Below are 14,384 nucleotides of genomic sequence, written 5' to 3' on the forward strand. Positions count from 1 at the left end.
AAGTTTATTTGATGAAAATCGGGTTTGGAATGACTGAAACATCCAAAAACAAAGTAAAACAAAGCAATCGTATAGTACGTGTGAGTCCCACACAGGAGCGGATCCAGGAATTCTGTAAAGGGGGGGGGGGGGCGTGACTAATATTTCTGGTGCCACTTCTGGGTTTCATTTCATTATTTTTCTTTTTATTTCTTTTGTTTTTAACGAAAAATAAAGGGGGGGGCGTGCGCCGGTTGCGCCCCCCTCTGGATCCGCCACTGCCACATTAGAATCACTCTTTTTTTGATATCTCAACCATTTCAAAACCAATTTCAATCAAATAAACGTTAAATTCCTCATAGAATTATATGCACTTTCATATTTCAGAAGAATTTTCTCATTATCTCACCAAAAAAATGTTAGAAACCTGAAATTAGGTCTCAAACTAACTCAGTTGAAAACAAACTCAAACTATACGATTCCTTTAATGGTGTAGGTCTATACAACCATATTTTTGGATTTCTCCGATTACATTGAAGGCATATCCCACCCCCCCCCCCCCCACCCCCTCTGCTTTGGAGTTGTTCAAGATTTTTAGAGATACTAATACTCCCTAAGGAGGGGAATAACACATAGGGGATAGGATGTCCCAGATGACAACCCTATTAAATGAGGGGGACGAAAACGTATCTTACATTTTACACCGTATCCATTACTAAGTAGCTAATTTGATTCAAATTGGCAATCCAGAGTGTTTTTCACCAGTAAAAACTCACGGTCTTAGCTCAGATCATCGTGTTGCGTAATATATGCACATGTGTTGTACAATATTCTTGTTACGAAAGATACACATAATTATTTTAACGATGAGCTAGTACGTGCTGAGCAGGACCAGAGCAGGCAGTGGCAAGCTGATGAAATGATCGCCGCGATCGAACTTGAAGAGCTGTGAAATAATTACATCGTACAAATTATACATCGAGAGAAGAAGTAAGTGTTTTGTTACATCATTAAGACATGTAGTTGTAGACTGTTCCATCCATATGCCGTGTATTCTTGGACTGTAACGAATGCGAGCGTTACAAACGAAATACTTTCTGTGCAGTTTTGTACACCCAAATCAGTTCGGGAAACCCACTCACAAGGGGGGCCCCTCCTTATAAGTAACCCGTCCCCCTTATAAGTAACCCCGTCCCCCTTATAAGTAACCCCCGGGGCACCCCTTATAAGGAGTCTCCACGCTTTTTTGCAATGCAACGCGAAAATGAAAGGACTGCGGCAATTCGCTTGATTATGTCCATAAAGCTTCACAAGTTTTCTAGTTACTCACGAAATTTGAGCAAAATCGGTTTGAGGCATCATATCTAAAATCATGGATTTAAATGCGATGTCAAACGACCCATGCGAATGCTGACATGCGAGCCATTACTGGCGTGAGTGTCGCCAGGCGCGGCGGCGCGGCAATGCTTGAGTGCAGACGTGGCGACTGAGTACGTACTTAGTCGCCACGTCTGCACTCAAGCATTGCCGCGCCGCCGCGTCTGGCGACACTCACGCCAGTAATGGCTCGCATGTCAGCATTCGCATGGGTCGTTTGACATCGCATTTAAATCCATGATTTTAGATATGATGCCTCAAACCGATTTTGCTCAAATTTCGTGAGTAATTAGGAAACTTGTGAAGCTTTATGGACATAATCAAGCGAATTGCCGCAGTCCTTTCATTTTCGCGTTGCATTGCAAAAAAGCGTGGAGATTCCTTATAAGGGGTGCCCCGGGGGTTACTTATAAGGGGGACGGGGTTACTTATAAGGGGGACGGGTTACTTATAAGGAGGGGCCCCCCTTGTGAGTGGGTTTCCCGAACTGAAATGCACTAGTGAGATAGCCCCACATGTTGCAATTTATGTCAGCGACTTCGCACCACAGGTAAATACACACACACTTGAGTCCTTGGCTTGTGTGCTACTATATACTAATGAAGTATAGCTCCTCACACTCTAAACTAAATGGAAATACCCAATAGATCTACATAAATTTACGCATACATAACATGATCTTTTGTCGTGGTCGAACAGGTGCTGCAAAAGAATGGGGGAGCAGAGCTGACCACTAAAAGAATGTTCTGACTTCTGTCAATAGTGTCATGTCACATGTAAATTTAAATTAAATTTAAATTTACTGTGTTATCATCAAATAATTTGAAAACAAAAAAGGGGGTCTACTATTACTAAGTACTATCAGAGTATCAGGCTGACTATGAATTTACTACTAGATCTGAATTACCTTTGTCGATGACGCCCAGTAAATTGTAACTGTAAGTCAAGGACTTGTAAGAGGGCCATTCCAAGAATCCAATCCTGAGCCTGAGGAGTTCCATGCAATTATCATTGAGCTAACTTTATCATTATTTACATTAATTTCACCTCATCTCATACTCTATTCTATGGAAAATTTATATTGCCTTTTTTAATGCTCAAATCCTCAACATTCAAAGTGCTGTGTACTTCTACTTGTAAGTTGTAATAAAATCTTCACTCCAGTAAAACTATCTTATTCTAGCTCTGGGAGGCCAATCTCTGCACTGTTAGCAGATCATGTTTAATTTTCATGATTATATTTTTCACCATCATGGGAACTGGGAGGTAATTTGATGATAATCTGGAAAAGAGTATTTTTGTATTTATTTATTTACCACTTGTGGGATGGATAGCCCTTTCAGCAAATTGCTGTTTTTCGAAGGGGTCCAACCAAAGTAAAAACAACATAACAATACACAAAACATTCAATAGGGGAGAGTAGTAAAAAACAACAACAACAAATGAAAAAAATGACTGTACAAGAAATACACAAATTTAGCTGAAACAGTAAACAAATATAAGTATACGCGAGGTACATATAAGGAAAAAAAGAACTCAAACAATAAGGAGCAAAAAAAAAGTCAGAGGTAGGGAGGTAAAAAAAGAAGAGAGAGAGAAAAAAAAAAGAGCTAAACAAAAACATTATCTCGTATATTATACCAAATCAAAATGCCATAAACTCAATAATGTAAAGCATTCAATGCAATTGGAATGGTCTTCAAATAATGTTAAAACTCTCAACTGAAACAAATTTACCATATATTATATCTAGGTCATTCCATAGTTTTGCGCCACGATAGATCAAAGATCGTATACCATAATTAGTTTTGGGTGGGGGGAGATTGAGTTTATGTTTGCCAGATCTCGTTACATATGGGGTTTCACGCACATGAAACATACTGCTTAAATATGATGGACAAAAATTATGGGTTATTTGGTACATAACGCATGCTGAGTGTTTTCTCCAACGCACACTAAGTCTTTCTAGTTTAAGTACATCATACAAATTTTGCGAAGGAAATAAATAATCCACATTCAGTACAATCCGAAGTGCCTGATTTTGTAATACTTGTAATTCATTAAGATAGGACTTGTATGTGTTTGCCCAAACTACATCGCAGTAGTCAAAATTAGGCTGAATAATTGATTTGTAAAACAATAATGCCGTGCGTCTATCAATATACAATCTTATTCTATGAAATAGATATAACAACTTTAACACTTTTTTCTTCACATAATCAGCATGTTGTTTCCAACATAAATTCTGATCAATAATAACATGTAAGTATTTACAACATTCATTTCTCTTTATTTCATTATCATCTATTATAAATATGACAACTGTTAAGTACTGTTCCTCATTCACTTGCAAATTTTGGTTGAGGCCTAGAACATGTGTGTCAATGTCTGTATCTTGGGCTCTGTGGGGATAAGGGGAAGGTCTATTGCCGTGTACTCATAACATCATGCTTGATTTTATAATAGTGCAATGGCTGTGATTTAACATGCTTTTTGTATTTCTTCAGGCAGCCAGACAGACAATTGCATGATCACTTGCACTGTTGTAGAGTATTGTCATAAAGTTCATCTGTACTGCACTGGTGATAGATTTGTAAATATTCAGTCTCATCTCAGTACCAGGGATTCCCCCCAGAAATTTTCAGCCAGTACGTCAGACTTGTTCAGTGGATTGCCCTAGATTGGCCTTCCTGAAGTGATGATAATGATTAAAACAGGGATTACAAATGCTCTTCATAAAGTTGGATACCCCCCCCCCCCCATGTTTATAAATTATGGCCTAGATGACTATTTCACTCCTCATCATACCACCCTCGCCATATCTAACACAGAGACTCCAACCTAAAGCACGTTCTGATCTGGAGATTCTCCCGCCTGAGACCCCTAGCAAACGGGAGACTCCAAATTGATGTGTGCGAAGCGCGAAGTTCCTAGGGTTCTAGATGCTCTCTGGTGCTATCTAAGGCTTATTTTTTCAGCATATAATAGCAATAAGTAAGAAATCCTTTCCAACGGGAGACACAGAGCCAGGGCGGGAGAAATTAGATATTAAGCGGGAGACCGGGAGATTCTGCAAAAAATGGGTTTTCGGCGGGAGATCTCCCGTCGAAAACGGGAGAGTTGGAGTCTCTGCTAACACCCCGAATTACTTTTTTGTTTCATTGCTCATTTGTTGTTAAAAACACTTTTCAATTAGGAAGTACACAAAGCACAATGCTGACAGCTGTTCCCCAGCTACGTTGTGCGGCCCTCAGGCAGTGCGTGCTCGTGGCCAAGAATCCGCTAGTCCTGCAGCGAGGGGGAGAGAGGGCCGCGAGTTCCATGACAGGTCTGAGCAGGAAGCAGATGATCGACCGCATCATCCGTGTCGATCACGCTGGTGAATTAGGAGCAGACAGAATCTATGCCGGCCAGATGGCAGTCCTGAAAAACACTTCAGTGGGACCCCTTATCCAGGTAGACAGAAGAATTCCTTCTCGGAAGATTTTTTTCCCTTTGAAAGAGCAATAGCTCCATTTAGCTATTAAGGAATTATGTGATTTCCATACGTTGGTCATAATTCTATGGGTATTTCTTCTGTAAAGACACTTCCCCCACTTTTCCCACTTCCAGCTGACCTTCTTCTTTTTTTTTTCGATTTTATTTAGTTTCAAAATATAATAGGCATCATTTCCAATACATAAGTACTTCAGGGTTTCATGCCAGGAAGATGTTTTTCATTCTTATTTCTATTTTGTGTGAATGATAAGATCCTTGTTTTATAAGTCCAAAAGTAAGATTGAATGCATTATTATGATGATGAAATGAAATTATATTTATGTATGATATGAATTGAATTGCTTCCCAATTGCCACATGCATTATGTCTTTTGCAAATACCTTTCCCAACATACTTGGGCTAATCACCTACATTTAGTTCTGGAATGTCCTTTCCTTGTCTTAGTGCAGCACTGCTATGTCATCTTTTTCTTTTTTTTTCCTTCGATAAATCATACCATCCGTTCACATATTCCTACATCATTTCTCATCGATGTGGCGTATTGTTTCATTGATTAAAATGCCTCTCTCTCTCTCTCTCTCTGTCTTTCCCATTTTCACAAACAGGAAATGTGGGATCAGGAAAAACATCACAAGGAGACGTTTGAGAGGTTGATTCCTCAGCACAGAGTCCGACCCACCGCATTGCTACCCATCTGGAATGTAGCAGGATTTGTTCTAGGTAAAAGGTGTTCTGATGTGGATAAATGATTTCATTGCAGCTGATTGACAATCAGCTGCAATCAGTTGTCAATCAGTTGCAATGAAAATTTATCGACTGAAGAATTTCATGAATTTGAATAAATGATTTCAGTTGTTAAGTTGGAATAAGAAAGAAGAGAAAATGAATAGTTTTTGCACAAGGAGAGACAGACCTACAGACAATAAGGAGAGATAAAGAGGGGGGGGGGGGGAAAGAAGAATTTGTTCTTAATTACTCCACATTTCCTCAAGCATCTATCATGCCCTGGAGAAGTTTCTCATCTCGTCTATCCTTATTGCTGCAAATATGGTTGAATGGCAAATGTCATCAAAAAAAAAGGAAAAAAAAAACAAAGGAAACTGAAGACTCTTGAGGTATACTACAATGGGAGTTAGGAATTCAAAGTTTTCAGTCCCTCAGAATAATTACTTTTCTAAAGAACTTGCTGTAAGATTGACACTAGCAAACGTGTATCATGTCAGTTAGTGCTAGCAGAAGCTTGGCAAGTATTTTGTTGATTTTTTTGTGTGTGTTTGTTTGTTTGTTTGTTTGTTCTGTAACAACGTGATCAAAAGTTTTGATGGAATGTTTTTGTTTCCATTGTCCAGGGGCAGGCACAGCCCTGATGGGAAAGGAGGCCGCCATGGCCTGCACAGTAGCAGTGGAAGAGTCCATCGGTGAACACTACAACGAGTAAGAGATTTGCATGAATGCAACCTCATTTTGACATTAACGACAAAAGGGATGGCAGCTCGAAGTTGTCAGGATGATGGCCTCATTTGCAAGTTTTCCATCTCAAAGTAGCTGAGTGTTCCTTTGAATTTGGATGAAAGTGTGTTCTCCTAGGGAGATGGTCAGAAGGGAGATTTGTCCTTGATGTGGCAAGAAATATCTCCAGTGAAATATATTCTACCCATGTAAAGAAAACGATTACAAGCGTGCAGAGGTCAAATAGGAAAAGTTTCTCAGAGTGATTTTGATATGATATGAGAACCCCACCAGTATGGTGCAGTTCTGAATAACGCAGAGCATTTTGTTTTTCTGAATTTGCTGAAATGAAACTTTAAGGGAGAAAATAGTTGTTATACTGTGTTGCGTACTGAGAGACAACAAGAAAAAGATTGATAGTGCAATGATTTGGGATGTTATCACTGTGAATAAACATTCCTTGAAATTTTACAGACCCCTCAATAGCACTTCAGATTCCTTACTTGAAACATTTTGTGATTATTCCCCTCTGCCATCAGTCAATATTTTATATACTGTCACCGTTTTGATCAAAGCTGCTTTATCCCGAGTGTGTGTAACTGCAGTGTTCACTTGTGCGGTCAATATAAACAAAATATAGTCTGAATGATGCGTTCTGCCGTCCTTTCTTCTGTGTTTGCCAACAGTCAGATAAGAGCACTGATAGAAGATGACCCAGAGGTCCATAAAGAGCTCCTGGAAATCATCAAGGAATTCAGGGATGATGAACTGGAACATCTCAACACAGGATTGGAACATGATGCCAAGAAGGTAAGACTGAAAGAAGGTTTCGGCTCTTCACTTTGAAGTACTTGTAAGGGTGCACAGGAATGATATTAGACAACTTTCAGACAGTCTACCAACATGCACACATTTGCTGTACATCACTTGTTTCAGTGGAATTTTTTAAATTCAGAATATGTGAATAAAATGCAAATAGATAAAGTGATGAACACAAATGAATTTGATTTGGCATGAAAGGTTATTATTCAAAAATGTAGTTATAAATCAATGAAGTAGATTTTGGTTGGATGCTGGAGTTTTAGTTAGTTTTATGTGTTTATGTTTAAGAAGTTAGTTTTATGTGTTTATGTTTAAGACTTAAAACAAAAGAATTTACATGAAGGACAATTAAGATTGAAATTGAACATCAAATTAAGATTTGATGTACCAGTACCCAATATCAGGATTTGACTAGTAAATATCGTCGGCCTCGTGCCAAAAGGGCCTTAACACCATAGACTTTGTACACTGTTAGGGCCCTTTTGGCATGAGGCCGACGATATTCTGTGTGTTTGTTTGTTTGTTTGTTTGTTTGTGTGTTTTTGTGGAGATGGTATTGAGACTTTTCTGTAAAATCAATGTAGGGTAATAAATATGAGAGATGTCAACCGATAGTATACAAATAGTGAATGGTCAAAAGTCCAATGGTAAAAGATTTCGCACGAGGTGAAAGATAGATGTGCTCTGTTCAAGAAGGCAAAGCTGAGTTGAATATTGCCCCTCATTTTTCACGGAGTGCGAAATCTTGTTCCATTGCACAAGTAAAGGCCATACACTATTTGTTTTATACAACCCCTAGGACGTCAATAGATGTAGTCCACACAGATTCTTGAATTTAGCACAGAAATATCAACCATTTTCATGATGATGGTGAATGAGTAGCTGCACAGTCACAGCCAGCCGTCAAACGTATGTACATACGTACGTACATGAAACTGATCGGTTGAAGTGGTTTACAAAAATGAGTGACAGAAGTTTGCACTTACAAGCGTGCTTGTAGTTGTTGAGTGCGCACAGCAAATGTTTGTTATTTGTGAAATCAGAGCCGTGCAATGGTAAACATGCGTTCTCCATTTTTTGCCCAAACAAAATTGCACAGCTGACATCCACAGCATGCGATGGTACTTTTAACTGAATGTCACGTGATGGGCAGTTGACCAATCGGATAGCTACATTCTTTTTAGGTGTTGTATAAATGTGTGTGTTGTGCATGCACATGGACTCGTAATGAAAGGTGTAACCCATCTATTGCTCTGTTCTCAAATGTCCATGTTTCCCTCTCTACCAACCAGGCACCCATGTACCCAGTCTTGGATGCAGTCATCAAGGGCGGATGCAAGGCTGCCATCTGGCTGTCGGAGCGAATATGATGCCCCACATCCCATCTACCATCTTGCCACCGAGTCTTAGTGGAGGATGTCGTCATAGTGATAGACTCACGTGATCCAAGGGAGAGGAAGATTGTGTCTCATACGAGGATGTGGGCTCTTTGCTGGAGCTGCGCTTCTCTTGGATTCTAGCGTGTTCTCTCCTGGCGTCGTTGCAATACTGATTATATGATGTGATGTGCCTTCCTTTTGTGATTGGACATCTGCATGTCTACTTGAGAAACTGCCTCTCAGCCACTTAGGATGGCTGGAACTTCTGCTGACATTTTGTTTCTCAAGGACAGGGCTCAGATCTGACATCACTGTTTTTGTGTTGTTTTGTGTGTTTTTTGAGCTGATTTCGTATTAATTAGGTACGTGAATGAAAACAGTGCTTGCTGGGAGTAGTATGTGCTAGTGGAAAATGTCACGCAGTAGAATAGAGTCGACCTTGCCTAGGTCGAATCTATTTGGACTGAAGAAATAGCTTCGACTTCGGAAAAAAATTGACTTATGAGGGATTAAAATCAATAGAATATAACGAGAAAAGGACCTGAAAAGACCCTCGATTTAAGTAATTATTCGACTTGTGTGAGGTCGACTTAGGCAAGGTTGACTGTATTTGGATTGAAATTGTTTATTTTGTCAGAAAGTCTTGGCAGAACGGAGGGGGAAGGGGAATCATATAGCTGCACTAATTACATGAAAAATCTATCTATCAGTCTTTCTCAAGATAGGCTGATGACATATTCAGAGTTCATGATAGTCCATTTTATATTAGCTTTTTGAGATGAGTACTCTTGACTCTCTTATTATCAGCTCCCTATTTGATTCATTTCTAGAATGAAAGAGGGAAGTGTACCACAAACTTTGTGCAGGTTTTCTTGTCACTCATTTGAAAATGTTCTGCAGGTGCTAATAAAAACTTTTGTGTACGATGTGAACTTTGTTTTCCTCAGTGATCAACCAAGTATTGTAATTTCTTTACAAGTTTATGAATCTATGTTTATAGCAACATCTCTCCATGTGCTGTTTTTTTTTTTTTTTTTTGTTTATGCAAGTCATGTAAAGTCAGGTGGGAAATGAATGTAATAAACTAGAAAAGCACTCTGAGAGCGCAGACCTCCACCAAGCACCAAATTTTCACCCGTACCACTGAACTCAGTGAGCCATACACACTTGCTGAAAATCGTCCAATTTCCCACTATAGCAGCCTTTTGTTTACTTTACGTCGCCAGCTGAGCAGCGCTTCGCCCAAGCAGAGCACGTGCCTTAAAGACAGCCAATCCCTTTTGCATGCAAATTTTTGAAAAATTGGTGAGAACACTTAGGTATTGAAGAAAACACTATTTGGAAACCTCCTGTAAATTTTGAACTCAAGAGGGTCTTTATTTGTTTAGTTAAATTGACCGTTAAGATTTGAATAATTTTTGCGAACTTCGCAAAAATTACAAATCTAAATACTAGTCTAGTTTTACAGACCTGTGTGATTAGTTGTACATGTAGTTCATGTAAGTGGTGTGTTGTTATTTGCCATTGATAACAAAGTAAGAGAAGCTAGTGAATTCTTCTTTTCTGACAGCTTTAACATGCATATCTGTTGTTCGAAGTATAAGTATCATATTACAACCACAGGAGGATTAATGTATGCAGCTGTGCCTAGTACACAAAATACGTAACGGTGAGCGTTTGGTGCATTATTTGAATTTTAACGGCTAACAACGTTCAAATATCACAGAAATGTTATAGATTTACAATAGTCTTGTCATTCTGGTGGAATATATCATGTTCTGTGCTATTTGGGAAGGAATGCAAAAGGGAAGGGCCATCTTTAAAGCGTGTATGCAAACCTGAAATATGCGCAGCTTGAACTCCCAAGTTCATTCACCCTATCTGCCAAAAGATTAAAAATCCTGCAAAAATCCATAAAAATTTCCAGATCACTACCAAAAAATCAATCATCTGTTTCTTTTGTCATTATCAACTTTTCCTGCAAGTTTCATCTAAATCCATACACAACTTTTGAGTTATTTTGCACACAGACAAACAAACAAACAAATGCTGATGCAAACATGACCTCCTTCCTTGGCGGAGGTAATGATCGTTATTGCTCTCGATAAGAGTGGGTCTTGGTCATCTCATATTCTATTCTGATGAGTCAGTGTAATCGATACGGATTGTTTGGCGAATGCAACCGGATGCTGAATTTGTTATGCCATGGCCCTTGTGCTGTCGCACAATGTGACGTGACATGCCCACATTATGACAGCAAAACTGAAATAGCGCCACCTAGAGGTGGTGTGTGGTGAAGGCTCACAGACAAAAGTATGACTGCTGCATTGAACCCTCTGGAGACCACTGTCTTTTTTCAGTATCAGTGCTATTACAATGTATATACAAAGAGGTTGTTCCTTGTAATCAAGGAGTTGAGTGTGGTTACTTCCTCTTTTTGTTCAAGCTGTGATGGAAAGTTGCCAGTTTTATGCCAAATTTTACCATGCATACGTGGGAATTTGAACATTGTACAGTGGGACCTCTTTATCGGGAGGCTGGGCCCATCAAAATCCTCTTACAGCAAAGTGATTTTGCCGGTCCTTAACTCTTATATTTCTTTGTTTTTTTTAACCTCGTTTTGTGAGAAACCCAATATTATGAGGCAATTGTCATAATTGTTTGGTCCTTGTTAATCCACTGTAATAACTGGGCCAGGGTTGTTGTTTATTAGTTTGACAAGACTGCATAATCACACAGTATAACTGCTCGTATGCGTGGAAGGACTGCATAATAAAGAGGTTTCTTTTTCTTTAAAAATGTTTCTCTAGGTGTTCAACTGACAATGATATCTACCATCCTTATTTGGAACCAAGGTAAATTGTATGTTGTCATATTGTTTCCTGTGGTGAGAGTTTGATGCTCTGCATCATTTATGCCATTATGGTAAATATTTTTATTCTAGGAAAAGTGACAAATATATTATACATGTATTTGCACAAGTTTAATATCTTGTACCAGAGTTTCAATGTGCTATGTTTATCAACATTCTGTTTGTACATGTAATGTAGGGGCTATGAAATTAACTCATAAAAAGCCACGCAAGTATATGAATATTCATGTGAATCATTTTGAAGAGCCACATGAGTAAATTGATATTTATGTGGATATTCCAAATCACGGTACACTTTGTAACTAGAAACAATACAAGGATGATGAAATGATTATTACCACTGGATAACAATGCAGGCTGGTTGAAGTCCTTAAGACCGGTCAAACCTTGAAACCTCGCTTACACTATCCCTCAATTGTCAATGATTCGACACAGCCCATGCTTCTTGGTTTCAATAGCCATCTTGCATAGCATCTTGTCTGTGCTTATTAAGACAGCTTTCCATTGTGTAGGAGTGTGTTGTGATACGTGATGGTAAATACCATGGCCAGCTTTTGTTTCCTTTTATATGTCACACAGAGAAGATGAATCAGTAGTACGCCATTTCCTTCTGGTGACTTTTGTTTGAATGTTCCCCTCTAAACTTTGTGAGTAAACCCTGTCAGTAAAATAAATGCATGTGTACATAACTTGACATGAATCTCCTTCATATGAGTTGCATAGTTTGTGTCTTTGCCATTAGTGATCCCACGGAGGTGTGCATGAGATGTGAATTTGGTTTGGGTGTACATGTCTCAACTGTGTCACTTATAACGGCAGTCCAAACAAATCATTAGAAGACGGAACGCGTGATTTCTATTACGTAGATGTGGATACAAGTATTTTATTACAAACTCAAAATCCCTGTTTACAAAGAGTTGCACATGATACGAGTGAATTTTGGTACACAAAACTCACAAAATAATAAACAAAAAACAACAACAACAACAACAACATATCTTTATGCATATATACACTTTACAGTCAAGAGCAACACAGAGAGATGGACAGCTTCCGATGCATTTTCTACACAGAATACAGTCACTTCCACACAAAGAAAATATAAATATATTTGTTTCTTGTCCGTCACACTCTATGCGACCATCTGCATAATATACAGGGCTATAATACATTTTTTGTAATGGCACAGCTTAGGACTTGAGTATTCTCATTTCATACAAGTCTTATTCTCGTTGCCCCAAAACAGCAAGGTAGGCTGTATGCTGATAACTCATAAATCATTTTCTTCAATACATATGACACTACGTCACACTACTCAATGGTGGACTGCTTCCGCTACAAAAGCTGTAACCAACATCATCAGACATGTTTGCGGGAAAGAAATATTCCAAGTTTCACTTCCACCGTTGCGAAATTGCAATAAAACATTTGGGTCGTGCCATATTCATCTGCAGGGGAATTCATTTCGTACTTCCTCGCTTGATCATTCCTTATACTTCCTTAATACTTCACCATTTCTTACAAGGTATTTTTGGTTCTCCCCTATGAGATAGTGCACAAATTTTAAGCATCCACAAGATTATGTGTGATTAAAAAACAAGACTTGTGCTGTACACAAGGCTCTGTGGATACTAACACTCAGCAACTTATGCTCTGCCGAAGGCACTAGCATGGGCGAAATCCATGCCCAAAGGTCTGGGAATAATTTTTCTTTCTTCCATTTCTTTGTTGTTGTTTTTTCCCCCTCTTGTTACAGGCAATTCATGGTAGCTTAGAAATTTTTCTTACCAAAGAGAAAATGGTTCACTTAATATTTATACAAGAATGAGTTTACAGTTATTTAAGAAAAACAAAACAAACACATTAATACAGCCTATGGCATTTTGCAAGGCTCTTCATAATGAGCAGATTTTTTCCCCTTTTGTTTTAGCTTTTTTTCCCTTTTGTTTTAGCTTTTTTTTTTTTTACTCAACTGGAAGACAATAAGAGTTTAACGTAATGATGTAGAGTTTTTTCTTCTGTTGTTCAACTGTAACATTCTTGACTTAGTTTTCTTAAGAGCTATACATCACTACTGCTTCTAAATTCTGCCTTCATAATTCATTTAGAAGAAAGCTAATATGAAGAACCTACAAATGAGCTACAAACTTTTCTATCTGAAGATCGTAAAAGAAAAGTACATTGGAGAGGACACGTCAGACTGATTTACTGACTGGCCTCTTCAGGATCACCCACACTATCCTATCTACAAAGGTTGTATTACAATGAAGTTTCTCCAAACATAAATGTAATGCTTCGGGAACAGACTTTCACATCGCAAGAATTCCTTGCAAACGTCCAGCAACTTTGGCCTCCTATGAGCAGTTATTGAAGGATCCCAAAGTATTGAAGGCTATAATTAAGCTTACAGGGGAGTAAAAAGACCAATAATAATAGGCAGAAGGTGCTAATCTGATCTGTCAAGGTGTCTGGCAAATCGCTTATCCTCTACTACTTCCTGTCACCATCACTCTCCACACTTGACTTCCAATGAGGAAAAAAACAAAACAAAACAAAACACAGACACTAAAACTCTATTTGCAAATACTTTGTTTTCTGCTGTTCTTTTCCATAGCAATGACATCTACCTATAGAAGAAAACATGAATTTTGCCTGTTTTTGTAATGGGCGCAAAATTTAATCGTTTCATTTCAGAAATAATGTCTGTATCATTCTCATCTAGTCAGAGCACAATTCCAGAGTGAGAAGCGAGAGGTGTATTAGATTTTTTTTCCCCCGTCACTTTACTCTCTGATCATGTCAAAAGGAACTCCCCCTTTGCTCTATTCACCACAACATGCAAATCCACATTCTTGTGGAACTTGTTGTAAATGGGAATTGTCCCAGACCAACGTCCTCTTGGCACACATGTTAACACATCATCACTGATCATGTTGTATTCTGCAAATTAACACGATCATGATTTCATAATAATTATTGATTTTTTTTTCTTCAGATATTATCTAATG

General features: G+C 38.5%; 1 protein-coding gene across 1 annotated transcript; it reads left to right on the forward strand.

Annotated features, from left to right (window-relative positions):
* Positions 1 to 892: 892 nt before the first annotated feature.
* LOC139708943 (5-demethoxyubiquinone hydroxylase, mitochondrial-like) lies at positions 893 to 8,526 on the forward strand. The gene is made up of 6 exons (XM_071620912.1): positions 893 to 969; positions 4,553 to 4,812; positions 5,460 to 5,574; positions 6,204 to 6,288; positions 6,990 to 7,113; positions 8,418 to 8,526. Exons 2-6 carry the CDS (start codon positions 4,570 to 4,572, stop codon positions 8,493 to 8,495), a joined length of 645 nt encoding a protein of 214 aa, XP_071477013.1. The 5' UTR covers positions 893 to 969; positions 4,553 to 4,569; the 3' UTR covers positions 8,496 to 8,526.
* The last annotated feature ends 5,858 nt before the right edge of the window (positions 8,527 to 14,384 follow it).

The sequence above is a fragment of the Diadema antillarum genome, unplaced genomic scaffold (genome assembly GCF_040938485.1).
Source record: "Diadema antillarum isolate AM-2024a unplaced genomic scaffold, OU_Dant_1.0 seq00001390_RagTag, whole genome shotgun sequence".
Taxonomy (NCBI): domain Eukaryota; kingdom Metazoa; phylum Echinodermata; class Echinoidea; order Diadematoida; family Diadematidae; genus Diadema; species Diadema antillarum.